The sequence below is a fragment of the Coloeus monedula genome (assembly GCF_965178545.1).
Source record: "Coloeus monedula genome assembly, chromosome: 10".
Lineage (NCBI taxonomy): Eukaryota > Metazoa > Chordata > Aves > Passeriformes > Corvidae > Coloeus > Coloeus monedula.
Genome location: NC_138790.1, coordinates 3,112,284 through 3,139,516, shown reverse-complemented (window position 1 = coordinate 3,139,516; position 27,233 = coordinate 3,112,284). Strand labels below are relative to the sequence as shown.

The 27,233-nt window shown below is 45.6% G+C and overlaps 1 protein-coding gene across 2 annotated transcripts in view; it reads left to right on the top strand.

Moving 5' to 3' along the window:
• The window catches only part of FARP2 (FERM, ARH/RhoGEF and pleckstrin domain protein 2), a 74,463-nt gene that overhangs the window by 45,648 nt on the left and 1,582 nt on the right, over positions 1–27,233 (top strand). Inside the window, exons 14-27 of one of the 2 annotated variants that reach the window (XM_082287923.1) lie at positions 7,152–7,330; positions 12,431–12,520; positions 13,717–13,850; positions 14,727–14,808; positions 16,606–16,843; positions 17,657–17,787; positions 18,579–18,647; positions 19,046–19,135; positions 19,513–19,533; positions 19,803–19,885; positions 21,983–22,101; positions 22,904–23,067; positions 25,665–25,772; positions 26,552–26,703. In XM_082287923.1, coding sequence (XP_082144049.1) covers positions 7,152–7,330; positions 12,431–12,520; positions 13,717–13,850; positions 14,727–14,808; positions 16,606–16,843; positions 17,657–17,787; positions 18,579–18,647; positions 19,046–19,135; positions 19,513–19,533; positions 19,803–19,885; positions 21,983–22,101; positions 22,904–23,067; positions 25,665–25,772; positions 26,552–26,703 — 1,660 coding nt within the window. The remainder of the gene's footprint in view (positions 1–7,151; positions 7,331–12,430; positions 12,521–13,716; positions 13,851–14,726; positions 14,809–16,605; positions 16,844–17,656; positions 17,788–18,578; positions 18,648–19,045; positions 19,136–19,512; positions 19,534–19,802; positions 19,886–21,982; positions 22,102–22,903; positions 23,068–25,664; positions 25,773–26,551; positions 26,704–27,233) is intronic. The other variant, XM_082287924.1, reaches the window with a different exon arrangement.

Below are 27,233 nucleotides of genomic sequence, written 5' to 3'. Positions count from 1 at the left end.
AGAAGGTGAGACAAGCAATGTCTTTCCCTACTCTGTCCCCTTCATTTACTTTTGGGGGTGAGAGGAGTGGTGAACTGGAGAAGTGTGGTGTGTCCTGAGTCCTGGCAATGCTGCTTAACTTCCAGCACTATTCCCTGTAGTTTGCTTTATTTTCTTGTTACAGTGTTGATATTAAAACTTAGTTCCTGGTACTGATTCCTGTTTATTTCCTGAGAACACAAGTTTTCCTTTCATGAAGGTGAGTGGTGAGCTGGCCAGGAGCCTTGCAGACCCTAGGCAGTGACCTCTGCTGCGGGAACCACATGGCATGGAAAACAGGGGAAATGACTTAGGAAAAAGGACAAGATCGAGAAGATCTTTGTTGAGTATCCTATGCAAGAAAGCAGCACTGGAGGAGCTGTGGTAGAGCAGATAAAACCTAGGTGTAAACTCTGTGAGTCCGTGGCCAGTGAGCAGTCGTCCCCCTGCTCCTCCCAGCAAACACCTCTGCAGGTGATGCCTTTTTCTCTGGTCCTAAAAATACGAGTCAGACACAGTTAGGGTGGTAAAAAGGGTACCTTTATATGAGGATCCTCAGGTGCACAAATCCGTCAGGTAGAAAAGGCCGAAGATGCGTGCCCCACGTAATGCGTGTACAATTGTTATAGATCCTGCAAATTAGCATATCTGACAAGAACCCCCCAATTAGGAACCTGCCTGGTGAAGTAATTTCCCCAGTTCTAGTACCTTCTAGATTCTCCCCCCCTTAGGATGAGATCCAGGCCCTGCTTACAAAAGTATGTCTCAGAAAGCTGGTTTCAGCCTTGGTTTCTAAGGAGAACCAAGACAGCATAGGGGTCCTGGAATTTGTTTTGTCTTTCTGCCTAGGAAAATGTTGAAGCTAAGCTGCAATACGAAGCTACAAAGCTACAAGTATATGTGTAAAGGATACAGAGAATATATAAAAGAAAAAAAGGGTGAAACCCACAATGGCATCACAGGTACATCCTTGCATATTGGCTTTGTGCCTCCCACCCCGTGGGGGAGCTGGGGACGCACACAGGTACGAACATTTCTGGCCAGTGCACAGGTTTTAGTGCTGTGCTTTTCCAGTAGGAGAACCACAGGACTTTCCAGGTGTGTTCTCCTGCTCTACACAGTGCACCCAGCAGCTGTTGCAGCGCTGGCTTGGCAGAGGGAGGGTGCCAGGGCTCCACAGTGAAGCAGGGTTGTTTCCCATCCTTCCACATCTCTCTGTTCTGTTTTAGCAAACACATGCAGCTGTAGGATGCATGCCAGTATTAGTGGCTTTTCCCAGTGAGTCAGGCTGCTGGGCTTAACTCTCTGCAGTGCTCAACTGAAGGTTGCAGTGTGACTGAAAGAAAGCAAAATGGGTGTTTCGAGTGAGCAATTTAATCCCCACCTGCACTTCTCTATGTGTGTACTACAACCCTTCTGATGCTTAAACACATTTATTAAATGTAAAGCACTACAGCAGAGCATTTTTGATCATCATCTATGCAGTTAATGAAACTTAATTTGCACAAAACGTGGGTCATGGAATATTCTCTGACCTATCCACCACCTGGTTAAGCTTTGTTAAATTCACTAACCTGTGTTATCTATTGTGCATAGACTTTGTAATTTTAAAGTATTCATTAGTGAAGTAATACATGCTGTGTATTCCCAGGACTTGCCATATTTTATCTTAGGGTGGAATAGGGCGATATATCAATCTACTCTCAACTTTCACTTTAATTTCCAGTAAATTTCAGAGTTGCTGAATAATCTGGATAATACCAAGTATTGATCTCTTTTTTTCCTGTGCTTATTTGTATTGTGGTCATAGGTGATCTTGTTTAAGGGATTTTTGTTTTGGTTTTTTTGGTGGCTTGGTTATGGTTTGGTGTTGGGCATTTTTATTTGGGTTTTTCTTTTTTTTTTTTGGTGGTGGTAGGTTTTGTCTAGTTGCAAGTCTTGGTAGGGGTAAGATTTTGTGAAGACACTAATAAAAGTTGTAATTTTATGCTTTTTTGGTGCAAACCTGTCGGTAAGTCATTCCCATTATTGTCATTTTGCAAACTGTTCTAAGCCATAATTACTCAGTACTGAATGAGTGTAATCACAGGTCTCAATCCAGTCCTTTAGCTGTCATTGCCTGCTCTTTTTAGGGGCTCTTACACCTCACTTGTCACAAGGGCTGTGTGTATATGTATGGCTGTACATATACATTCTCTGTCTGAAGATGGGGAGACTTCACAGTTTCAAATGCATCATAAAATCTAATTAATTACCTGCCCATGGGCTCCTGTAGAATTACTCCAGTGGGTGAGCTGGAGGTTTGGGAGTTCATATTTGGAATGTGATTCACTGAACCTGCTCTGTGGGAAGGTGTTCCTGTGCCTTTTCCAAAGTCATAACGTTCCGCAGTCGCTCGAAGCACGAAATTCCCATTTCTCGGTACGTACAGGGGTACGTGTGCCTTGGTTAGAGGGACTCCCCGGTTCCATAGGTGCTACTTCACTCTTGCCAGGGAAAGATTACCTTCGAACAAAGAGAGCTGGAATTTTTTAATTGATCTCTTGAACTTTATCTTTTATATGGTAAATGTTGATTGAATTATATGTTGGGGTTTTGAGTATCTTTGTGTCTGTTCAGATTGCCGATTATGAACCTACAGATTTGTACTAATTCATAATTTTAATTGTTTATGCAATAAAACAAGGAAAACTTTGATATAAATGACAACATGGGCTTTTTAGCTTTATTTTCATTACCCTTATCTTTGAAATAGAATAAATATTTGTTCTCCTAGCCAAGGCATCTTATAGTTTTATTCCCAGCTTTCTCCACACGGTTTTCCACCTGTACCACTTTGTTGAAAATAGAGCACAGTAGGCAAACACTGGTGTGTGGGTTTCAAATTCCTGGTTTGTGCAGATCTTTTGCTTGGGATACAAATGGGACTAGAAGCTCAGATTTCTTTGTAGGAATTATATTTATTGTGGAGACCTTTTCTTTTAAGCTTGGTGTGTCCCTTGAACTCTCTCTCCTGCATATCTGTTTTTATTGGAAGATTGTCCTTTTTTGCAAACGTAGCATGTGACGGCAATTGCATGTTTTCTAGTTGGCAGGTTATCCTTCAGGTGTCTGTGACCAGTGTTTAGGTAAATCCTCTGCCATGCAAACAGGGCTTTAACAAGTTGGACAGGTGACAAAAGAAGGGTGGTTATTTGGGATTGTTTCAGCTGTTTTGTGGGCATAACTATAAAACCAGGGCCAACCTTAGGATCCTGCTAGTACCACATGTAGGTGTGACTTCCCAGGTACACAGCACTGGGACACGTGCCAAGTGCTGTAAATGTGCTTTAATGTTTCACGTGACCTGTACCTGTTTGAGATCTTTGAATTTAAAGTCGCTTGCGTAGGTTTTTTAGGCTCTTAGATAATTTTCAAGGTTCTCTTATCTCCCAGCTATTTCTCATCTTTTTAAAGGGAAGATTTGCAGAGGGAAAATTTGCTAGTAGCGATGTTTTGAAATAAGGAAGATAGGGAAGGTATCCAGGATTTTACTTGTAGTACATCAGCTTGCTAATGACCTCACTCTAGAAGTAACTCTCTGTACTTTCACTCTAGAAAATAATGTTTGGTCTGTGCATGTGATGGGTTCAGCAGGGCACTGGGTGGAAGGGAGGCTCTGAGCAGGCTCCCATTGTCCTCTGGTCAGCCCCTGCAGGGTTTTAGCCTGAAAATAATCTTGCCTTTTGAAGTAGTGGTAATAGCAATGATGTAATAATAAAGTTGTGTCTTTAAATGTTTTCTGGGAAATGCAGGAGATGCTCCATTTGATAAAAAGCCATTACTGACAGTTGACCCTCACGTGGCTTTTGTCCATCCCATAATGCTCAGTATTATTGGGGTACTATTTTAGTTGTCTGTGTTTGAATTATTTTAAGCATCCATGCATAAAGCTTACAGAACCTGTACTTTTCGTTTTGGCCAGCCTGTACACTCAAGTCTGGCTTTCTGTGTTGGAATTGAATTTAGATTGAAGAATGGAAATACCTGCTGAAAAAATAACTGGGAAATGACACCAAAAGCTTGTTATCTTATTATTCTTATCTCAGTGAAAATCAAACAGAACCTGCTTCTACATGACCAATATTACACAGTAGCTCTGGAGGATATTTTCAGCATTCTCACCACATTCTGTAGCTATGCTTTTGCATACTACAGTGCTTTTGCAATGTTTTATTGATTAGTTTTTATTTTTTATTTCTCTTACGTGTATTCTGGTCTTTATGAAACTGTGGGTTTGTTTGCTTAAGGATACGTGTTTCTCACTACGTAGTGTAACTAAGAAGTATTAGTATACTGAAAGGTCTGTGAGTATGTGGAGTATTACACCGAGCTGGTGCATTTTTGGATGTTGCCTTAAGTGCATTTGTATGTGATGTGGAGGCAGAAATATGTTGTATACAGAATGCAGCCATGTCTGACAGTCTGGGCTACAGCGTTGAATTCATTCATGTCATTGCGCGGAGGCCTGGCTTGTGCTCACAGCATTTACAGACACCAGTTGGGGATGTTTGTGTGACTTACTTGTAGAGAACAAATTTCCACTTCATGCAGGACGTTGAAACACAGAAACATCCCTCTGAAAGAATAATCCCTTTAAGTATAACTGGAGGATGCTGCCTGTGGGGAAGGGAAGACCTCGGAGCACCAGGGTTTGATGTCAAAGGGAATCATTTGCGTGTTTTGATCTTCACATCAATATTTCTACCTAATCATGAGTTTTATACACTGAACAGCAGTTGAAATGGCTTCTCCCTTTACCATCCTTCTCCATGAGAATGAGGAATTGCTGTACATCCTACCTGCTTGCCTGGAGTCCTCCTGTGCTGCTCTGGTGGAGAAGACTTGGATTATGAGAATGAAAATTTCAGTCCTCACTTGTAATATCATCTGCCAAGACACACCATCACACTGAGCTTAGATCAAACATTTAATTAAACAAATGTTTGCCAAAAAGCTAACCTGAGCTGCTCTGTGACTTCTTATAGCCTCTTCTAGAAAAAAAATATAGAATTGGGAAGTGACAGGACAAGAGGGAATGGCCTTAAGCTGAAGGAGGGTATTTTTAAATGGAGTCAATTCTTCCTTGTGAGGGTGCTGAGGCCCTGGCACAGGGTGTCCAGAGAAACTGTGGCTGCCACTGGATCCCTGGAAGTGTCCAAGGCCAGGTTGGACAGGGCTTGGAGCAACGTGGGCTAGTGGAAGGTGTCCCTGCCCATGGCAGGGGGTGGGACTGGATGGTCTTTAAGGTCCCTTCCCATGCAAACCCTTCAGTGATTCTGTGAATGTGCCTCTCATTTCCGTCAGTCCCTCTGGCTTTGGGGAGGGGTTCTTGCTTTCGGATTCAATGTTTGAAATTAATTTACTGGCTGTCTTCTGTTGGAGGAGATAAAAGGTAGAACAACCCGACTAAAAAAGCAGGGTGGTTTATAGCAACTTATATCCCATGTGCTCCCACTGTATCCGAGTTTTCAGGCTGTCTGGAAGCAATTCAAGTTACAGATTCTGGAATTTGTCACTACTTTGTGTTAAATTCCAAGAACTTAAAGAAGCTCCTCACCCCTGCAAGCTCATTTGTTTGGAAGCTGTTTTTTCAGCGTTCCTGGCATGTAAAAGCAAACTTGAATCCGGTGCCTGGATAGGTGAAACAAACACTTTGTTCAGTGTTGCTTTTATTAAAAGCAATGTGAATGGACCAAATGCTCAGGGAGAAGCCAAAATCTGCTCCAACGTTGGTGCTGGACTAGTGTACGAATAGTTAACTCTGCAGCCTGGATGATCTGAATCTCTTCCAGGTGACCGAGTGCAGCACTGTTTAGCTTCCTGCGTTTGTCCATGTGGAATTACAGGCTGGGGCTGCCTCGCCCTGGGTGTGCTTTCCAAGCCGGAGCAGCTGGGAATCGAAAGCTCCCAACTCCTCCTGCAGCACCCATGACAGTGTGAGGAGTTACTGTGTATCTGTGAGGACTGGTTTTTTTAAAGCCTTTTGTGATGATTTTCAGTCTGGGAAATGATGATTTGGCAGTTTGGGGTTGGATGTTGATTTCCCCATTTGTCTTCGGGTGGGTGGTTTAGCACTTGTGGCACAACAAATCCTGCTGGGGAGGCTTGGGAGGGTGTTAGAGCTGTAGATGTTTAAGTGCTGGTACCTGTTTCATTGCCTGATCTGAGAAAACTCATTTGTTTATCACAGGGAAGATCAGAAAAACAGCATGTGAGGTTAGGAGGAATTCTGTGGGCATAATGTGTCTGTTGCCTTCCTTTGGCCCAAAAAAGTTGATCTTGAATGGTCATTTTCACCCCCGAGGGGGGTCTACATGCTGAAAAGAGGAGGCTTGAATTCACTGTGATGGGTCAGAAATCTCTAAAGGGTCCACAAAATAATAATAATAATTTTTTAACAAAGACATTTAATAATCTAAAGCAAAGTGGTGCCTGTTGCTTCTAACAGGTTTAGCTGTGGCTTGTGTCCATCCAGTTAATACTCAGTGCTGCAAAATGGTTTTCCTTGAGATTACTCTGCTTGCATATTTAGAAAAGCCAGGAATGAAATTTTTTCCATGCTCCCTCTTTGTATAGCAATAGGCTTTCCTTTCCCTTTGGGCCAGTTTTGGAGATGCATTCAGAAACCAGGGTATTTCTAACATACTTTGTCTCCTGGAGTGGCAAGTCATGGAATAATGTGTCCTAGCTTTTCCCTGTGTTGAAAAGTAACTCTTATATTGAAAAGCAAAAATTAAAAGCTGTATTCTTGTCCCTGCAGTATAACCCTGTGTTGTGAACTGTGCTGCTACTCAGCAGCAATTTTTCCTTGACAATAAGCAGTTTATCCTTCCCTCAGCTGTGGTTGTGGCAGTGTCTGTCCTTACTACACTGCCATCCAACCTCTGGGATGCAGGGAACGCTCCCTTTACTTTGAGATACACGCTGAAGTCTTTGGATTTGTATGCTTTTTTGCTCTTTTACTTTTTTTAAAATAATATGAGATTGCAATTCTGGTTTGCTGTAACAGTGGATAATCACCTTATTTGCACTATCTTTGAAATAATTTTCTCTCCTTTTCCACTCCATTTCCTTGTTGTCTTCCCATCCAGGCCTCCCCGTGGACCATCCCCAGCTCTCCTCCTTTGTGCTGAAGAGTGCCCTAGGCTTGACCCCAGCGTTTCAGGTGAACTTGAATGCAGTCACTCAGGGCTCATCCCCTCTGCTGAGCCCTGTCCTCAGCGATGCTGGCGGGGCCAGGATAGAAGAGGATGACGAAATGAAAAGGAAGGTAAGGTCATGATGTAGCTGGGGAATGATGGTGCCATGTGGGAGCTGTGCTGTGGGCACTGAAGGTGCCAGGTGAGGAGCTGTGCTTGCTGGGTGCTGAATGCTGATTGTGTTTTATTCTGTGGTGGCTGTGGTAAAACTGCAGTGCTGAAGGCTGGTGGGATGTGTTGCGCTGTTGTGGCAGGAGTTCCCGATGACCTCCTGGCATTTCTTGTGTCTTCTTGGCATGGCCACTGGGACCACCTACCCCTGTTTTAGCAGGAGCAGTGTGTCAGGGAACTGTGTTCAAAATCCACTTTTTGTATCCCAGAATGGAAACGAGGTCAGGTTGGACATTAGGGAAAGGTTCTTCACCCCGAGGCTGATCCCTGGAACAGGTTCCCTAGGGAAGTGATCACGACACCAAGCCTAACAAAGATCAAGGAACATCTGGATGATGCCCCTGGTCATATGGTTTATTTTCAGGTGGATCTGCAAGGAATGAGGGGCTGGACACAATGATCCTCAGAGATCCTTACTTGTTAATGTGTAAGCTGTGTGTTTCCTGGGTTCCTTCCTTCCCGTGCAGTCTCGTGATGGTCTCATTGGTCCATCTCACCATACATTGTTTCTCCAGGTCATGCTTTCTGACCATAACAGGACCTTTGGAGGGGTCCTGAGGTGTTCCTCTTGAACTGTGGAGGACCTGAGCTCAGTGTGAATTCTCTCACACCCATTTCATCATGGGCTTGGTCAGCAGAGCTGGCTGTGTTGTTGAAGTTGTTCTTTCCGTGGCTGACCCTTCTGTCCAGAGAGAGGTGCACAGTGCTCTGGCCTTGCAGAAGCTTGAGTCTCACTTTCTGGAAAGAGGGGCCAGGTGCAGTGAGTCTCAAACCAGGAACAGCTTTGGGTCTTCAAGATGTGCTTATGTCTAGGTATTGCTCTGTGCCTGGAATGCTTTCTGCCTGCCTACCGGTGAGCACTGGTTGCTTTAACCAGGGATTCCCCCACATGATGTGAGGTTTTCCTCACCCCCATGTAGAGCTCAGGATTTGCTGCATTTCTTCCAGTAGGATAGAGAAGTCCACCTAACAGTAGTGTTTTTCTGGAAGACTCTCTGCTCTCCTTGCCTTGCTTGCAGAGAGGTTTGTTGACTCTGGTGCTTGAGAAGGATCCAGGACCTTCCATTACAGTGCAAGGAAGGCTCCACTGTCCAAACTCAGTTCCATATGGAGTCAGTGGCCACACTGGGATCTACAGTTTTCCATACATCCACACAGAGGAAGAAACCACTTTCTGTGGTCTTTGCTTCTGCTCTTCTGCTTACCCCATCCAGTGTTCTGGTTGTCTTACCTCTGTCAGGATCAGGATCCTCAGGCAAGAAGGTCACAGGCCCCTGCTCTTTGGTGTCTTTACCATGTTCTTGGGCACCTCCAGGCACTTCTGTGATGCTGTTGAGAAACACCCATGGTGTGGACGTGGTGTAAGTGCCTGCCAGAGAGAGAGGAAGGTCTAACCAGTAACTGGGAGCTGAGCTGCAGACAACCTGCCCAGCTGGTAGCTTCCCTGTCTCATTTAGACTTTTTGAGGTGGAGTTTATAGCTTTGGCTGATCTATTAGTTTCCATAGTTATTTTAAAAATAACTCCTCTCATTTATCCTTATAGCTTGGAAATAATGAGCAGAGTCTGTGTTAGCTGACTTAAACATGAAGCCCAACCCTTTCTGCTGCATTCTGCAAGGTCTGGTGTTTTGGCAGCTTGTGCTCTCCTTCAGGCTGAAACTAATTTATAGAAGTGGGACTCCTTAGAAGGGAACTTCTTTTTATTGTATTGATCTTAAGCTTGATCAGCTCCTGAGCATTCCAAGGCTTAGATGTCTATTCAGAGACATTGTTTTAAGTGAAACAGACCCAGGAGGAAACCAGTGTTAAATTGGTTCAATTTCACAGGAGCTTTACAGCTTTATTGTACAAGAAAAATGTAATCTTGCAATATCTCTCCGACTAGAGGTCTGATTTGAAGGTGATAGTGCTGTAGTTCCACCTGGTTAATCAGGGCATGTTCTGCAAACTCTTCAGCCCTCACAATGTGTGCTTTCTGCTCTGTGCTGCCATGGTGCTGCTGGTCCTGTACTGAAACCTTGAGAAAGATGAGGTTTTTTCTTTCTTTTTAAATCACTGTGCTTTTCTTTCATCTTACTGGTAGATTTCTCCCTGTTCCTTTTCTAATGGAGGTTGGTTGTGGCAACCCACTTAAGAAAGGGCATCGAAGCTAGGCTTTTTGGGGGAGGTCCCCCATTCAGAGTTATTTTTAACACTTCTGAAGCCTGGTGTTTGAAGTGAAAAGTTAAACATTTTGGCTATTACAAAAATAATGTAGAGTGGAGCTCTTCACTCCCCACAAGCTGGGGGTTGCTGCATCTGGTGAGTGTTGAAGGTTTCCAGGTGGGATTGTGTGTACATGATACGGTGAAACACCAGTTTTTCCAAGTGGGAATATTTGCCTTGATGCCTGCTGTGGTTGTAAAAACATTTTCTTTGAACTCTAGAAGGAGACTGCCACCTCAGAGAGTTCTTGTGTTTGGTTTTTTGGGGCATGAGCTGATTTTCTTTCCCCTTGCAGAGCCTGAGCAGTAAAGAAGGTTTTTGGCAGGGCCTCTGCCAAAAAAAGACCAACCTTCCACTCCTCTGGTGCAGGGTCTGCCCAGCAGCTGCTGCCAGCACTCAGCACAAGGGATGCACTTAGGAGTGGTGCAAGGCTGGAAAAAAGCAAGTTAAGGGCACTGAATTCCACCAGGGAGCAATTTGGAAAGAGCAGGAACTTCTGAGAATAAACAGAAAGGGCTGATGTGTTGGGGAGGGAGAAAGGAAGAGAAGATACCTGGGAAAAGAAAAGCATCTCTTGTGCCCTGGGTTAGCACACAGTCAGCTGGAGAATGAAGCAAAAACCTGCAGAAATGCTCAGAGGTGGTGAAAAACGTGATCCATGCAGGCTATGAGAAGTGACAAGTTATGACCATGGTGTGGTTTTAGTTTTTAAAAAGTTCCCCCTCTTTTAGTTTTTAAAAATATCCCCCTATCCCCCTATCCTACCTGCCTGTGTAAAAGTCATGCTCCCACGTTTTCATGCACCTTCATGCTCTGTAAGATTTCAAAGAAGTGCAGTAGGATGCTGTACATAGTCCAGAAGGGGATGTACCCAGAGCTGTGTAAAAACATCCCTGATAGCAGAAATTCTCCTGTCATGTCAGGAACTGCTGAGGCTGGTAAGTGAGATGGTGAAACTGTGTCACCTCAGGCTCCAGGGAGGGCAGAAAAATGATGGCTGTTTCCTTTGGGAAGAGGCTGTTTGAGAAAGGGTTCAACAACATATGAGACTGCAGTCAGGTAAATAGCCCAAGGGAAAAAGCCAAGATTAGGTAGGACTTTGCCTGACACCTTGTACCTGAGACAGGTATGCTGAAGTTAAGAGGATGGCTATGGAGTGAGTAGAAGTATGTCCTCTGGTCCCTCCAGGGAGGGGGCTGATGTGTGGAACTACAATAACTAGCATAAAATAACCTGAGAAGAGACTAGACAGTGTTTCAGAATTAATTATTTGAGGATACACACCTCCAGGGATTCTCTGTGGGCTCAACAGAGAGGTTACTGAGCAACCAGGAGAATCTCCTCCATGGGCAACATTGAGCTGGAGGATTGGGAAACACTCAGTAGCTGTGCTGACAGCACTGGAGGCATCTCAAAGTGACTCCATAAAGAGAATTTTTAATTAACTCAGAACATACAAGGAAACAGAAGAAAGAATTTTCAAAGCAGTGTTTCCCTCAGGAGGGGTAGAAATGGAGGAGACGAAATTTTGATGTAACTCAGTGGCATTTGGCAGGGAACTACAGTACAGCATAGTGAGCTAAGGAGACAGAGCAGTCCCTTACCTTGAAGAGTGACTAGTTCCTTAATATTTCATTATTTTTAGTAATCTATGTTTTCAGGCTGATTTTGTGTTGTTGCAGCTGCAGAACATCTCTTACCACCATTTCATTCCTTTGTTCTTCCATATCCATTCTGTCTTCTCTTCAAATAGCAGCCCAGAGCAATCATGCAGCCACCAACTGCTGCAGTTTTCTGTTTTTCTTAGCTCATTAATATGGTCCTCAAAGGAGTAAAAGCTTGAATAAAAGCTGTAAGTGGAAATAAATGGTTTTGGAAAAGGACTGTTTGCAGATCTGTTGTGCTGTGTTTGGTTGGAGAAGTGTTTAAAATCTAGGTATCTTGGAATATGTGTTTCCATATTTTTGTAAAGTGCTTCCTTGATTTGAGATGGAAGTTCATGTAATGGAAGTGTCCAAGGCCAGGTGGGACAGGTCTTGGAGCACCCTGGGCTAGTGGAAGGTGTCCCTGCCCTTAGTGGGAAGGGGGTTGGAATGAGATAAGCTTTAAGGTCCCTTCTAACCTAAACCATCTGTGGTTCTATGATAATTGACATTATTTTTTAATACCCTTGCAATACAAAGAATGTTTTGTAGTAACGTCAGTATTTGGGAATGTGATACTTGTTGGAACCCTGGGTTTAGAGAATTTAGATTTCTGAGATATAATAATATATATGTAACAATATGGAGGATTTTGGAAGTGGATTTATTCTTCATCTTTTCTCCTTCTTCACAAATGTGGCTGTTCTGGTATTGGGTCAAAACCCCTGCACTGGAGGTCATGAATAGATAGTTACTGGGTTATAAATAAAAACACATTACTTAGCATTGCATAATTGGTTGATTTGGACCTTTAAATGGCCTTGCAAGGTAGAACTCAGAGCCATTTTCCACCTTGTTAACTTGGAGGCACGCTCTGTGCAGCTGTGCCATGGATAAGGAAATAATAAACATCAATTAGAAGGAAAGCCTGGCTTCTGCTGCGTTTCAGTCCGAACTCGGAGGAAAAGAACGCGCGATTCAGAGACGAAACGACAGCAGAGAAAATGACCAGTACTGAACAGAGAGATGTCCTGTTAGTAATGATCTGCTCCATTTGCACACAGCAAGGGCAAGTGGATGTAAGGTTTGATGGCCAGTAGTAAAAAGAGGTTTGTATTTCAGTACTGACTGGTGGCTGTGTGTCCTTTCAGCGCTACCCCACCGACAAGGCGTACTTCATAGCCAAGGAGATCCTTGCCACAGAACGCACCTATTTAAAGGACCTGGAGGTTATTACAGTGGTAAGTGGGCTTGATTTTATTTGTTTTCCCTTTTTTTTAAACAGATTGGTGATTGTTAGGTTGGAAAAGCTTGGAATTTCTTCCTGTGATGTAGAGTAATCCATGAGCCAAGTTGCTGTCCCCTTCCTTGTTCCATAGCTCCTTCTGTGGGAGAGCAGATACCTTCTCTGGGCTTCCATCATTTGCTCCAGCAGCTACATCCTGTGCCATCCTGATGACTTAGGCAAACTTTTGGTCTGAAAACCATGAACAGGGACAGCCTCAAAATGTTTTGAGTTCAGTTTCAGTGATAGCTGCCAGCTCTGCTTATAACCTAGCCATCTTCTCCATGGTTTTCCTTGGGAAGCGTTTAACAGCCTTGTGCCTTTGAATATGAGAGCAGATGACAGTTGCAAAGGGCATCAAACCCATGGGGATTTGAAGAGTATTTTCTTGTTTTGTTGCTTCTGTTTCCTCCTCCTCTCACCCAGAACAGACAAGTGAGTCCCGGTTTGGAGGGCAGCATGAACTTGCAGCTGTGTTTCTAAAAGAGCTTTTTTGCTAATGAACTCCATGTTTGAGCACTGGGACTGTTGCCTTTCTGTAAGCTGTTGTTTTAATTTCATCAAAAAAAGTCCCTTAACTCTGCGTGGCCTCAGTGGAGGTGTTCTCTGCAAGCTCATTGAGCACCATCTCACTCCAATTCCTCCTACAGGCTTCCCAGCACTTCTCCTAAAAGAAGGGGGAATACCTGATACCTCAGAGGATTTTTGTAATATCCCCATCCCTGCCAGAAAGCGGGGACCTGGAAGAGATAAAGTGTGGAATGTGACCTGCAACGAGATGTCTTCAGCTGAGTAACAGGGCTCCAGGTGTATGACAGCAGTTGTATCTGCGTGGAAGTGGCAGCAGCTGGGGCAGCCACTGGGTAACTGACTGTCACTCAGCTGTCCCCAACCATCCCATCATTGCATTCAGAAACAAGCTTGTGCCCAGAGCCAGCCATGTGCCTCATCTTCCTAATATTTGGCAAGGAAAAAAACCCCCCATCTTTTCATTTTTCACAAATTACGTCTTCCCTAAATATTTCTTCTTCCTTCCTGCTGTTTCCCTGTGCATATCTTCTCCTACCCCATCACTGCAGGAGCAGGAATTTTCATACTAACAATGAATTTCTGAAGCAGGGAGATTGATGAGAATTTCTGGTTTTCTGGCAGTGGTTCCGCAGTGCTGTGATCAAGGAGAATGCCATGCCAGAGGGCCTGATGACACTGCTCTTCTCCAACATTGACCCCATCTATGAGTTCCATCGAGGCTTTCTGAAGGAGATTGAACAAAGGCTCTCACTCTGGTAAGCGAGGGGAGGGACCTTTTTCTATATCCTCATGTCAAAACCAGACTACAACTGGTATTTCCACGTCAAGAGAAGCAAGGAGAAATCTTTTACGAATTGAAAGTTATTAAAAAAGTGCCAACTACCTTGCACAAAGCCCGTTTTTCAAGCTTTGCCTTGTATATAATATCCTGTAGTTGTATGACTTGTGCACCAGACTGAGGGTTTTGTAATCACAGAATCATTTAGGTTGGAAAACACCCTTAAGATTGTCAAGTCCAATTGTTCATACAACCTGATAGTGTCTCTCAAGCCTTAGAAAAAAGAAGGAACACAAGATCAAAAAGACAGTGTGTGTGTTTTTTCCACACCTTCCAGTTAATGAATCTCTAGGTGAAAATCTAGGAAACATCTTTGTGATTAAGGTGGGAGTTTGGTTCTTGCAATGCAGTTTATTTCACAGATCATGTTTTTAGTCTTTTAACCTTCGTATTATTTTCTCCTGACCTGACATGTTATGTATTACAGTATAACTACCTTTCAAAAGGAGGTGGTCAATGTAAACAAAGTATGAACAAAAATAAATTCACAAAATCGGGTAGGGTCATGTTATGACATTAATTTGGAGGTCTGAAACATAAAACTCTCGAATAGAATTTCACACAAATTCCTTTCTAGTCCTTTCTCAGTTTTCTAAGCATGGCTTTGTGTTTGCTGTTTTGTGCAGCATCCATATTTAATATACCAAGTTTTCAATCTGAACAGTGAAATAGGAACGTCAAGTGGCTAAAGATTATGTCTTGAATTACAGGGGAAGATGGAGGGGGAAAACAGAAATGTCTTGATCCCCCATATGTATGTTGCCTTCTTCTTTCCTCCTTGTGTGTGTTCCAGGGAAGGCAGAACCAATGCCCACGTGAAAGGGGATCACCAGCGCATCGGAGATGTCATGCTCAGGAACATGCGCACTCTGAAGGTAGATACAGGATTAAAGACCTGGAATTCTGGGATTACTGAGGTTTTGTTTTGTTTTGTTTTGTCAAGGATCAGAGCTCAGGGTTAGTATTTCCATTAATCACAGAATCCCAGGATGGTTTGGGTTGGAAGGGACCTTAAAGCCCATCTCATCCCACTCCCTGCCATGGGCAGGGACACCTTCCACTGTCCCAGGCTGCTCCAAGTCCCATTCAACCTGGCCTTGGACACTTCCAGGGATCCAGGGGTAGCCCCAGCTTCTCTGGGCACCCTGTGCCAGAGCCTCCCCACCTGTTATGGTCTGGTTCTTAAAATTATTAGAAATGCCTCTGCCTGAATTGAGGTGCAAACAAGACCATATGCCAAAGTCAGTAGTATGGGCTTTATTTAATAGTAAATATGAGAGAGAGAAGAGAAAGAAATAGAAAAGAGGTGGGGGGACAGAAGGAGAATGGCAGAGACAGATTAAAGAAAATATCACCACTCCATGGATCCCACCAACATCCTGATGATCCTCTCCAGCTGGTCATCTTGGTGGTGGGAAAACATAGACCCCAAAAAGCATAGAATCCAATGGATTCATGTATGCTCAGGCCAGATGGTACCTCCCTGGGAGGGAGGACAGTTTGACACTGTCTCTTGCAGCAGACTGAATCACTTTGCATCACGTGCAGTCCTGTGCTGCAAGGCCACAGGAATAAGTTTTGGGAGCACTTTGGGGGGTCTTTGATGGGTTGTGACACCCTCTCAGCTGCCTCCCACGTGACTGTCCCATGGATGTGGCCTTCCTTGGGGGGATGTGGTTTAACAACTGCTCCAGTTTGTGTTCACTGCCTCTGACCAGTGGGTTTGCCACGCACCCAGAACTCTCCTCCTCTCGCCTTCGTTGCGGGGGTCTGTGCAAACCCGGCCTCTTGGGCTGTGGCCTCCCCCACCCCAAACCCAGCCAGGGATGATTTTCTGCTGGGTTTGGCTCTCTTGTGGATGCCTTCCTTTCCCTCAGCCTTGTTTATTTCTCCCTAGACCTGAGATGATGAACAACAGTGTTCCCTTTATCTTATCAAGGCATCTTAACTCACAGTCCAAAGTTCCAGTCAGGCGTCTTCAGGGGGGGCTGGGCTTCTGAGCTTGTAGCTGCTTTATACAGTTTTGCCAAACGGGCAGAAGCTTCATAATAATCTTTAAGCCATGCACTATAAGATTCCAGTATCTCACACCACCCTCACTGGGAAGAATTTCTTTCCAATATCCCATCTAAACCCATTCTGTTTTAGTCAATCTTGAAGTAACTTGCAGACAATTATTGTTGAGAAACAATTTAAAAATAAAACAGAGTAAAATAATTGCAGGAAGGCTTTGAAGCACTGTTGCTTATTTAGCCACCTACATTTACCTTGAGGAAAGGTGTTTGTTGATTATTCAGCAGAAAACAAACATTATTTATTTAGCTCCCCTATTGAGACCTTGATTCATAAGGTTATTTAATTTAAAAACATACGTATTTTTTAAAAGCAGAATAGTTTCTTCTGAAATGAAGTCAACTTTATGTGGAGCACAGTGCCTTTGAGGGACAGTTACATTAGTGCTGTAGTAGTGGAGTAATTTAATTAAAACCAGTGGCTTGAATGGGAGCGCAGGAGTGTGGGACTGCCGTTTCCACTACCAGCATTTGGTGTTCCCAGCAGGCACAATGCCATACAGACCCCTGTTTTAACCTTGACTGGGAGCTGCCTGCCTGCTTTAGTTATGAGAGACTTGTTTTCCTTTGATCCAAGTAACTTTTTGTCCAATTCCACAGGAGTTCACCAGTTACCTGCAGAAGCACGACGAGGTCCTGACGGAACTGGAGAAAGCAACCAAACGCCTCAAGAAGCTGGAGATGGTTTATAAGGAGTTTGAGCTGCAGAAGGTTTGCTACCTGCCCCTCAACACCTTCCTGCTCAAACCCATCCAGAGACTGATGCACTACAAGCTGATCCTGGGGAGGCTGTGCAAGCACTACACAGCAGAGCACCGGGACTTCACCGACTGCCGGAGTGAGTGAGCACCCAGCCATGTCCTGCTGGCAACACCCCTTCCCACAGACTTCCAAAATCCTACCCTGGGAAGACAAGAATTATAGGCTCACAGAATCTCAGAATGTTTGGGTTGAAAGGGGACCTTAAAGCTCATCTCATTCCCCTTCCACCATGGACAGGGATACCCTTTTACTAGACCAGGGGTGCTCAGAGCCCCGTCCAACCTCGCCTTGAGCACTTATGTTCACTTATGTCCACAAATTTCACGTAAGTGCTTCTTTTTCCTGGCATTCCAGAAATTGGTTTTCTCATGATGGATCCCAATGTTTCAGCCAAAGCTGGAAAACTAGTCCTTTTCTTGTCTCCTGTTTTAGCAGGGGACAAAAATAGTGGTTTTTTTAATGAACTCGTTGTCATTTAGATGTAAAAATATGACCAAAAAGTGCTTGTTTTGTAGCATCAAAAGCATGTGTAGTAAATTCCATTCATGACAAAGTAATCTTTGGCAGAAATAGTTGGATTTGATTTTTTTCATTTACTTTCAGCTACATGATAAATACTTTTTGTTTAAGCAAGATCTGAGATACACAATGATCTCCAGAAGCACAGGAAATGCTGTGAAGTCACTTGCTTGTCTCTATTTACCCTCTAAAATACACTTAAAGTTGGCAGCTGGACTGGGTGATCGCTGTAGGTCCCTTCTGACTGAACTATTCTGTTCGAAAATTGGCTATAAATTTCGGATCTAAAGTTCAGATTCAATTTTCCAGGGGTGAAATGGGTGGCCTGGGTTGCTCTGCTCTGGTCCCATTGGTGCTGTTCTCCACACAGACGCGTTGAAGGAAGTCACAGAAATGACCTCACAGCTGCAGCACAGCCTCATCCGCCTGGAAAACTTCCAGAAGCTTACAGAGCTGCAGCACGACCTGATTGGGATAGACAATCTCACAGCACCTGGCAGGGTAAGTGCCTCTGCTTAGTTTTGAGAGCTTTTATTGGTTTTATTTCCAAGGAAGTGCCTTTGAAGCGTGGATTTGCCATTGCTGCCCCCCATGTCTACGGGACAACTCTAAAGGCTTCATGTAACTGTCTCTTAGTGAATGCCATGGATGATGGGATCATCACCTTGGTGATATTCAGAGGGATAGATCAGAAATGCTTCTGCTTAAACTGTGGCTGCAGTTTCATGTTTCCAGTACAGATACTGGGTATACTGGGGTATGGTGCTGTGTGTGTGAGTGGGAACTGGTGTGTCGTACTGGAAATCCACTCCCAGCTCTGCTTGTGTCTGCCTGGTGCAGCCTCAGAGAATGGAGGGACGGTGAGAGCCACTGTACTGGGCTAAGCTGGTGTGGGGGCCTCTGTATTACAGGAGTTTGTGCAGTTCCTGCCTGGATTTTTGTGTCTTTGTTTTTGATAGATGTTCTGGGCATAAATACAGGAGCATCACATGTGCTTTGGGGATGCTATGGCAGTCACTGCAGTGGGATGTAAGTGTGAGAGGTGAACTGCTGGTGTCCAACAGGAATTCTGCTCTTTTCCCTTCTCTTCCTTCACTGATTTAAATGCTGGCTGCAGCAAGGAGCTGATTCACATCATAAAAAAGGAAGGAAAAGTGTCATCGGGCCTCTAAGAAATCTGTTAGTGATCATTGCTGGGCACCAATCAACATCTGTGTACTCTGGGATGAAAATAAAATTCCCTTGAGTCAGGAAAGATCAAACATTGTCTGACTTTTTCTTTTCCACTGCAGGAGTTTATCCGGGAAGGTTGCTTGTACAAGCTCACTAAGAAGGGCTTACAGCAGAGGATGTTCTTTCTGGTGGGTGTTGCTTCTGACTTTTATAAACCCAAAGTCTTCAAGATAAAGTTGTTGGGGAAGTGTGTTTTCATGTGCTTGTGTTGAAAATCAGCACCTGAGACTGAAAACTCACTCCAAGCAATGTTTTAAGAGGGCATGAGTGTGACACTACTTTCTGGTCAACTTGGTTCCTTAATGGCACAGAGTTTTAATAGAATTTAAAAACTTAATTTCCTCTCTTATGGGTAAACAAAAGAGAGATTTTAAGGGTAGTTGGCCAAACTGACTGAGACAGAGAAATGGCATTTTTCATGCATTACAGTGGCCTTTAAACAACAGATTTGTAAGGAGATGTCAAAAAATCCTTGGCCCTGCCTGCTGCTTTCAGAACATTGATTGTTCTCTTCCTGCCTTTCCAGTTCTCAGATATGTTACTGTACACAAGCAAAGGGGTCACAGGGACAAATCAGTTCAAAATCCACGGACATCTCTCTCTGCATGGCATGTTGGTAAGTGGTTCCATGTTGCATCATAGGGTTAAGGACATGGCTTTGCCTAAGGCAGGTTGAGGAATTCCTTCAGGGCACAAGGACCAAAGCCACAAACTGCTCCAAGGCTGATCTCAGCAGCAATTGGACCTTGATGTGTGTCAAGCAGAGCTTTCTTTATCTGCAGGAGATGAGTCTGTTCCTTCCACATTAGCAAAACAGCTGGAGCACACCCTCTTGTCCATTCATTTTCACACTGCTGTGAGAGGCTGATCTGGAAATAGGCATTTATTTATCCTGGTGTCTTGTCCCCCTGCACACACCTTGGCTTATAACCAATCCTCCTGCCTCCCCACACCTTTTCTAACAGGATTGTTCTTTCTGTCTTTGATTTGCAGCTGATAGTGCTCGACCCTCCGGTGAGTAATGAGCCAGATCTGCTCCAACCCCTTCCTTTCCTTGCCCTGTTGGAAGTGGTGTTGTGCTCCTGCAGTAGAAACACACCATAGATTTTCGTAGAGAGCCAAAATAGACTTGGAAGTAGGTGATATTCTTCAAAGAGTTGCTCTTCTGCACTTCTGCAGCCGGGTTGGAATTCTGTTTGTCTCCAGTCCCAGCCAGCACAGGACAGTTTTAGTGTTTATTGATGACTGAGCACTGATGAAAAAAATCTTTTCTTTTCCTGCAGGTGGAGGAGAGTGAGAATGAATGGTCTGTGCCACACTGCTTCACTATCTATTCTGCACAGAAAACCATTGTGGTGGCAGCCAGGTAATCCTAGTTTTCCTCAGTTGCCTATGGCTTTGATGGATTCCTTCTCCAGAAAGTTACTGCTCAAGTGGTGCAGAGCCAGAGGGGTGTTTCATGCATCCTCTGGACTTCAAAACAAGCCCAGGACTCCTCACAACTCCTTTTTCAGTGTTGAATTTTGGGAAGGAGTACTTTATCCTGGGCTGATCCCCAGCGTGGGCAGCAGGAAAGGGGTTGGGATTCTGCCCCTCTGCCCCCTCAGGTGAGACCCCACCTGCAGAGCTGCCCCAGCCCTGGGGCCCAGCACAGGGAGGACGTGGAGCTGCTGGAGAGAGCCCAGAGGAGGCTCCAGGATGAGCAGAGGGATGGAGCAGCTCTGCTGGGAGGAAAGGCTGCGAGAGCTGGGATTGTTCAGCCTGGAGAGGAGAAGCTCTGGGGTGACCTCAGTGTGGCCTTGCAGGGCCTGAAGGAGCCGACGAGGAAGCTGGAGAAGGACTTTGGACAAGGGATGGAGTGACAGCACAAGGGGGAATGGCTTCCCAGTGCCACAGGGTTAGATGGGATATTGGGAAGGAATTCTTCCCTATGAGGGTGGTGAGGCCCTGGCACAGGGTGCCTGTGGCTGCCCCATCCCTGGGAGTGTCTGAGGCCGGGTTGGATGGGGCTTGGAGCAGCCTGGGCTAGTGGAAGGTGTCCCTGCCCATGGCAGGGAGTGGGATGAGATGGGCTTTAAGGTCCCTTCCAACCCAAACCATCCTGGGATTCTCTGTTTCTATCTGACTCAAAGCACAAACAGCAGCAATAAGGTTGCCAGTGTGTTTGTTTATTTGGGAGTTTCCAGTGTCATCCTTCACACCACTTCAGGAGACAAAATCTAAACATAAAAATATTTTAGAGACTCAAAAGAATGAAAATTCAGAACATGTGAATTGCTGTGGGGAGGGGAGAGTTCCTGCAGGATCTCATGGAGGAAGCTGGGGAGAGGAGAAATTAAAGGCTGACTTGGTAATAAAAACAATCTCTTTTCAGCCTAAATTATCCCTGTGCAGTGAGTTTGGTGCCTTTTTGTACTTAGGATGTCTCCTACACCTGGTCTCAGAAACAGCTGTAGGAGTTTGTGTCTTTCTCCAAGTCTGCTATAAAAAGGCAGCTGGAATCAGGAATGCCAACGATACAGGGTGGGAGCACTAAATCTCAGCCTTAAATCACAGGGTTTTTTACTGCTTGATGACCTGTTCTTGAAAAATAACCACTACAGTATATTTATCAATCAGGTGTGTAATGGCACATGAGCCAATATGTTTGGTATGCAGATGTATTTTTTTAATTCCAACCTAAGACCTGAAAACACAGGTTTTTTTAAGATCAGCTATTTCTCAGCAGCTGTGAGTCATAAGGTGCTTGAAAGATTTTTAAATTTGGAAAAATAAATACAAGTTTTACCTTGTCATGACTTAAAAATAGCTCAAAGGTTGCCTGTCAAAAAAAAAAAAAAAATTGCTGCTGGGCTTAGACCATGTGTGGAATTTTCAGTCTAAATTAAAAACTTTCAGAAAAAAGAGATGGTTACCAAAACAAGGAAATGTTGTGGCTGTGTCTAAAGCCAGACCTTCCACTGCTGCATCCCTGTGGACACTGATACACCTGGAAGGGCTGTGAAGGTCTCACTCTGTAGTGGATCCTGGGAGGGGTGAAGGAAGTCTCCTCTTCCTGTGCTCTGGGTTTTACTGGCTTGAGATGTCAGGTACGTCCCAGATGCCCTTTAAAAGATGGGCTGTGCTTCAGGCTGCCATTTATCCTTCCAAAAATCATGGCTCATATCCCCCATCTCCAGAGTTCCTCTCCTGACCCCCGCCAGCTGTCAGTTCATTTTATTTGCTGTAAAGTCCAAGTGTTTAATTGTTAGTTTAGTCTTGTTTCAAGGATTGAATATAGAGGTGGAGGCTGTATGACTTCAGTTTGCTTTCTGGAAAGCTCCTGCTTTGGAGGAATTCTAATTTTGTTTTTATTTATCTAATGGAAGGACGCTGTGCCTTGTTTTGGGCAGTGACCTGTGCCTTCAGCACATGGGCTCAGCTCTGGGCTGGTGGATCCTCATTCCCACTTCTTCCCTTGCAGTACCCGCCTGGAGATGAGCAAGTGGATGGAAGACCTCAATGTGGCAATTGAAATGGCCAAGAAATCTACTGAGAAATCCGAGATGCTTCTGGAAAACTCGGTGTGCAACCGCTCCAACAGTAAGTGCTGTTCCCTGCCTCCTTGGAAAGCAGCAGCAGTTCTGTCCTTTCTGCTTTTCCTTTTGTGAGTTTGATGACATAAAGGAAGTATTTTTATAATTCATATGATAATGGAGAGTCAATTGGGCTTTGGTTTTAATCAAAAGAGACATGCTTTGTCTTCCTAGACTGATGTTCAAGGTAGCTTTAAATGCAGCAGAGATGCTCCCATTACAGAGTTGTTAATTTTATAGCAACTTAAGTCCTTAAGTGTGTCCTTAAGTCACCTTTTACAGAGATTTTTCTCAATTTAACCGCGTGGTGAATTTTTTTGTCCAAAATGTGGTGTCTCTGAAGGTCAGCTTTTACAGCCCAGTATTCCTGTGCCTGTCTGGTGGTGTTATGGCTGTGCTGAAACATGGAGGATTTCATCTTGGAGCCCTCTGTCCTGTTCCTTGACTCAAGATGAAGTGTGGTCATTTTTGTTCGTTTGACACAGCACTGACTCAAACCATTCTGTGATTTTATTCCAGTGGAAGGTGTCCCTGCCATGGCAGGGGGTTGGAACCCGATGAGCTTTAAGGTCCCTTCCAACCCAAACTCTCCTTTGATCCTGTGCGTCAGCTGCCCCAGGCAGAACTGAATAATGAAACCCAGACTGATGTGCTTAGCATGGTCATAGGAGCTGTGTCACCAGTTCAGCTTGACATACTTAAAACTGGACCATGGCAAGAGAAAACAGCCTTTCTCAGGAACCCCAGCTCCTCTTGCTTTTTTGTATTGCACGGTTTTCTTAAACCACTACCCAATTCTCCTCCCCCAGGATCCTCTGATGAGGTCTCTGTAGAACAGGAGTCCGAAGATGACATTCACTCCTCTCGTAGCTCCTTGGACAGGCAGAGCCATCACCGTGCCAACACAACCATGCACGTGTGCTGGTACCGCAACACCAGCGTCTCCATGACCGACCACAGTGTGGCCGTCGAGGTACCGAGGGCGCAGCGCTCGCCTCGCTCTGTCCCCCTGCCTTGGCCTCCAGCTGCCCCTGCGCCTCGGCAGTGGTTCTGTGTCCAGGGACAGCGTGGGCCACCCAACACCACTGCATGCCTGTCCCCTCTGTGCTCGTCTGCGTGTCCCTACTCACACTCTGCTCTCCGTGCAGCATGGCTTTGCTTCGGCAGCAGGATCAAAGCAGGGAAAGTTTAAAGGCAACCCAGGATATCCTGGGATTGAATTGCTCCTTTGGGTTTCATCCTGCTTGCTGGAGGACTGAGTATCCTCCTGTGCTGGGCACTGCTGATGCTGGGGTCAGTTCTGGGCCCCTCATGATAAGAAGGACGTTGAGGGGCTGGAGTGTATCCAGAGAATGACAGCGGAGCTGGGGGAGGGTTTGGAGCACCAGGAGCAGCTCGGGGAGCTCAGGCTGGAGCAAAGGAGGCTCAGGGGGGACCTTGTGGCTCTGCTCAACTCCCTGACAGGAGGGGACAGTCAGGTGGGGGTCGGGCTCTGCTCCCAGGGAACAAGGGGTAGGACAAGAGGGAATGACCTCAAGCTGCACCAGTTGAGGTTCAGGTTGGGAATCAGGAAGAATTTCTCCACAGAAAGAGTGGTTAAGCATTGGAACAGGCTGCCCAGGGCAGTGGTGGGGCCACTGTCCCTGGAAATGTTCAAAGAATGTGTGGATGTGGCACTTCGCTATATTGTTCAGTGGGATTTGGTCAAAGGTTGGACTTGATGATCTTGGAGGTCTTTTCCAACCTTAATGGTTCTACGATTGTAAGTTCCCTATCCATGATATTTTCCTTTAGAGATTGACCATGCTGTACTGAGCTCTGGTTAGGTGCTGTACTGCACACAGAATTAAGAAGAGGGAATTCAGTTGGAATTCTCTGCCCTTGCCTCGTTGGCAGGACTGAGCAGTCAAGTGTCTTCATGGCAGCATCATTTGATGCTGAGCAGAGATGTTTATTATGTGCCCACTGAGGTGTTCAAGGCCAGGTTGGGTGGGGGTCTGAGCAACCTGGGGTAGTGGAAGGTGTCCCTGCCCATGGCAGGGGGTGGAACCAGATGAGCTTTAAGGTCCCTTCCAACCCAAACCTTCTTGGGATTCTATGAGCCGCTGGTACCTGCGGTCTTGCTGTTATTCACAGTGCAGGGCAGCACTGGTGGCACATTTGGGCACTGAATCCTGCAGATTTCGAGACAGATCAGCTCAGCACTCCTTACACTGCTTGCACCAACTCTATGGTTTTACTTTAGGCAGCAGTTTGGCAGGGTAGAACACCTTCCTGGAGGCTGGCATGCTTGGAAGACTTCCAGAAGTGGGAAGGACCCTAAATGACATGGAGAGAAAAAGAAGGTCACTAACCTGACAAAAGCAATGGGGCAGGGGGCTGCAGCATGTCTGTGCCTGCCTGTCCTGCTCTGCTCTTGAGGCACTTGTTTAACTGGAGTTAAAAGTTTGGGCACTGGAGCTCCTGCATTTTTCTGATGTAGAGACCGTGTGGATTAGCTTGGTAAGAGAAGTGCTATAGATGTGACCTGGGCTTGAGGTGCAGACACTGGACACTCGAGCTGGCTTCTGTTGTGGTTTCTGTTGGAAGGGACAGGCCTTTCCCTGCTGACACCTTGGGAAAGACACCATTTCACACTTCTGTGCATGGATAACAAGCCCACCCTGCTAGAGGTTCTGGGATTGAACGTGTGAGTTCTTGCACTCCCTCTCACTCTGATCTGTTCCGTGTTCTAACGCCGTCATTTTTTTCACAATCCATTTTCCTTTGACAGCCACCTTTCTTGCATCACTCCTCTCACCTTAACATTCTGTTTTTCTCTTTCTCTCCCCCTTTCTGTGCTCAGTTTTCTGCTCTCTTGCTGTTTCTCCAGAGCTTCCTCCTCGCTATTTGCTGGGCCAGGCCCAACGGCCCAACACAATCACCCATGTTTGTTGGTACCGGAACCAGAGCCTATCCCTGTCTGATTACTTGTGCATGATCCAGGTAAAGATGCCTCTCACATTTTGTGCTGGTGGGGAGGAGCCATGGGATGCCCAGGAAAATGTCCTGCTTCCTAACTGCTCACGTGAGGATGCTCGTCCTCAGAGGCAGACTTGTACCATTGCCTTGTTAAGGCAGGATTTCCTCCTGTTTATGCCTCAAAAAATGGTACTCTCTGTAAATCTGTCGTGTATCCTGTCTTTTTATCAAATTACAAAATCCATGCACTGTCATTCCATGCCATAGGATTCCTTATCCCGCTGGCTGACTCCAAGGCAGTGGTGCTCCCCTCCCTGCAGCCCCCCTTTCCACGCTGGCTTGGCTTTGTGTAGCTGCCACATGTTATCTCCCAGCTGTGCAGTCCTCTGTTTCCTCTCCTGCTTTATTTCCCTTCTCACACAGTGTGTTCCATGTGGGTTTTCTGCATGTGAGAAAGGGTGGCTGAAAGGGATGGGCCCTGGGGGCTGTCTCCATACCTGGGAGGCCTTTGACACCAGGGAACAAGCGCAGGAGCAACGTTGAGCTGTTCACCTAGAGCAGGAGGGCAACCTGGGATTTCATGGGAATCCTCTTTTCCTTCTGTGCCAGAACCAGCTCTCTGGGTATTTGCTGAGGAAGTTCAAGAACAGCAATGGCTGGCAGAAACTGTGGGTGGTCTTCACCAACTTCTGCTTGTTCTTCTACAAGACACACCAGGTGGGCAGGTGTAGGTGAGGGGATGATGGTCGGGGTGTTGGGGGGACCTGGGGATCCTTAACTTTCAGCTCCAGGGGCAAATCGCTGCTGTTTGAAGGAGAGTAACAAGTGGAAGAGGAGGTAGTTCATAATGAAGCTGCTCTCTGAAAGGCTGTGGGCACTGCTTGTGGAACTTCATCAGGATTCCCAGTTCTGATGGTACTGACCTTCTGTGGGGGAGGGGGAAGCATCTCCTCATGCAGTGACTAAAGGATGTGAGGGATGCAGCAGCCTCTGGGCCTCCATTGCCAGCTTCTCTCCCTGCTGGGCTTCAGCTCAGCCTGACGGGCTCCAGGGATTTTTCTGCCCACGGTACATTCAGCACCTGCTTGATAATGAACCATGGTGCAGCACAATCTTTTCATCTTATTAACCAAATAAACTGTGTTTATTAACTGGTTTATTATAACTGGGTTATTCTGGCTTCTTGCCTTGAGGGCACATTTCTTTTGTGAGGGTTACTTTACCTTTTTTGTCAGATCTGTGCTTGGAGTTCCATAGAAAGGGTGCAGAGAGGGAGGAGGGAGCCCAGGAGGCAGCGTCAGGCAGAGGAGCAGAAGCAAATAACTGTAAAAAAAATGAAAGGAGTTGGGGGAAGGTTTCATTGTTAGCTGTTGGTGGCCTTGCAGAAGAGTCCTCCTGTTGTCTCCTGAACAAGAGTGCACAGCCCTTACCTGTGGCACAGGGGCTGCATGGCAGGGGTGCCTTGCACTGAGGGCTGGGCTCTTGGGCTCTTGCAGGATGATTATCCCCTGGCCAGCCTCCCGCTGCTCGGCTACACGGTCAGCTGCCCTGTGGAAGCAGATGGGATTCAGAAGGATTATGTCTTCAAGCTGCAGTTCAAGTCCCACGTGTATTTCTTCAGGGCTGAGAGCAAATACACCTTTGAGAGGTAATTTTCTGTTTTCTCTGTCTTGGTGTATAACCTGCTCTTAACTCAGTGGTTGGTCATCCCATCCTCTCTTTCCTCCTAGTCTGAGTGATCTTCCAGCACATTCTCAGGAGTAACATTCCCTTCCTCTCCCCACCGATGATATTTGGAGATCCCTCCTCTGACAGAACCCTCCTCTGTGTGGGGAGAGGTGGGGATACACCTAGAGCTGTGAGCTGGGCTTTGTGCCAGGAGTCTGGGGCTTCCTTGGAGCCAGGGAGGGATGTGGGAGGAAGGGGCTGTGGGGTGCTCAGCTCCACCAGCTCTTTGGGAGTCAGATTTCCAGGTTCTGTAAAGAGTTTTTTGGTTTTTATCTTCCATCTCTGGGAGAAGAAGTTACAACACAAGGCTGAGAGCAATAAGTGCAGGGCTCCCTTTCACTTGGCTGGTTTCTCTGTAATTACATTTTATTATCCTCTATAATTACAATTAATTGCTCTTAGGGAGTTCCACAGAGTGTGAAACATACAACACTTTGCTGCTACGTTGAG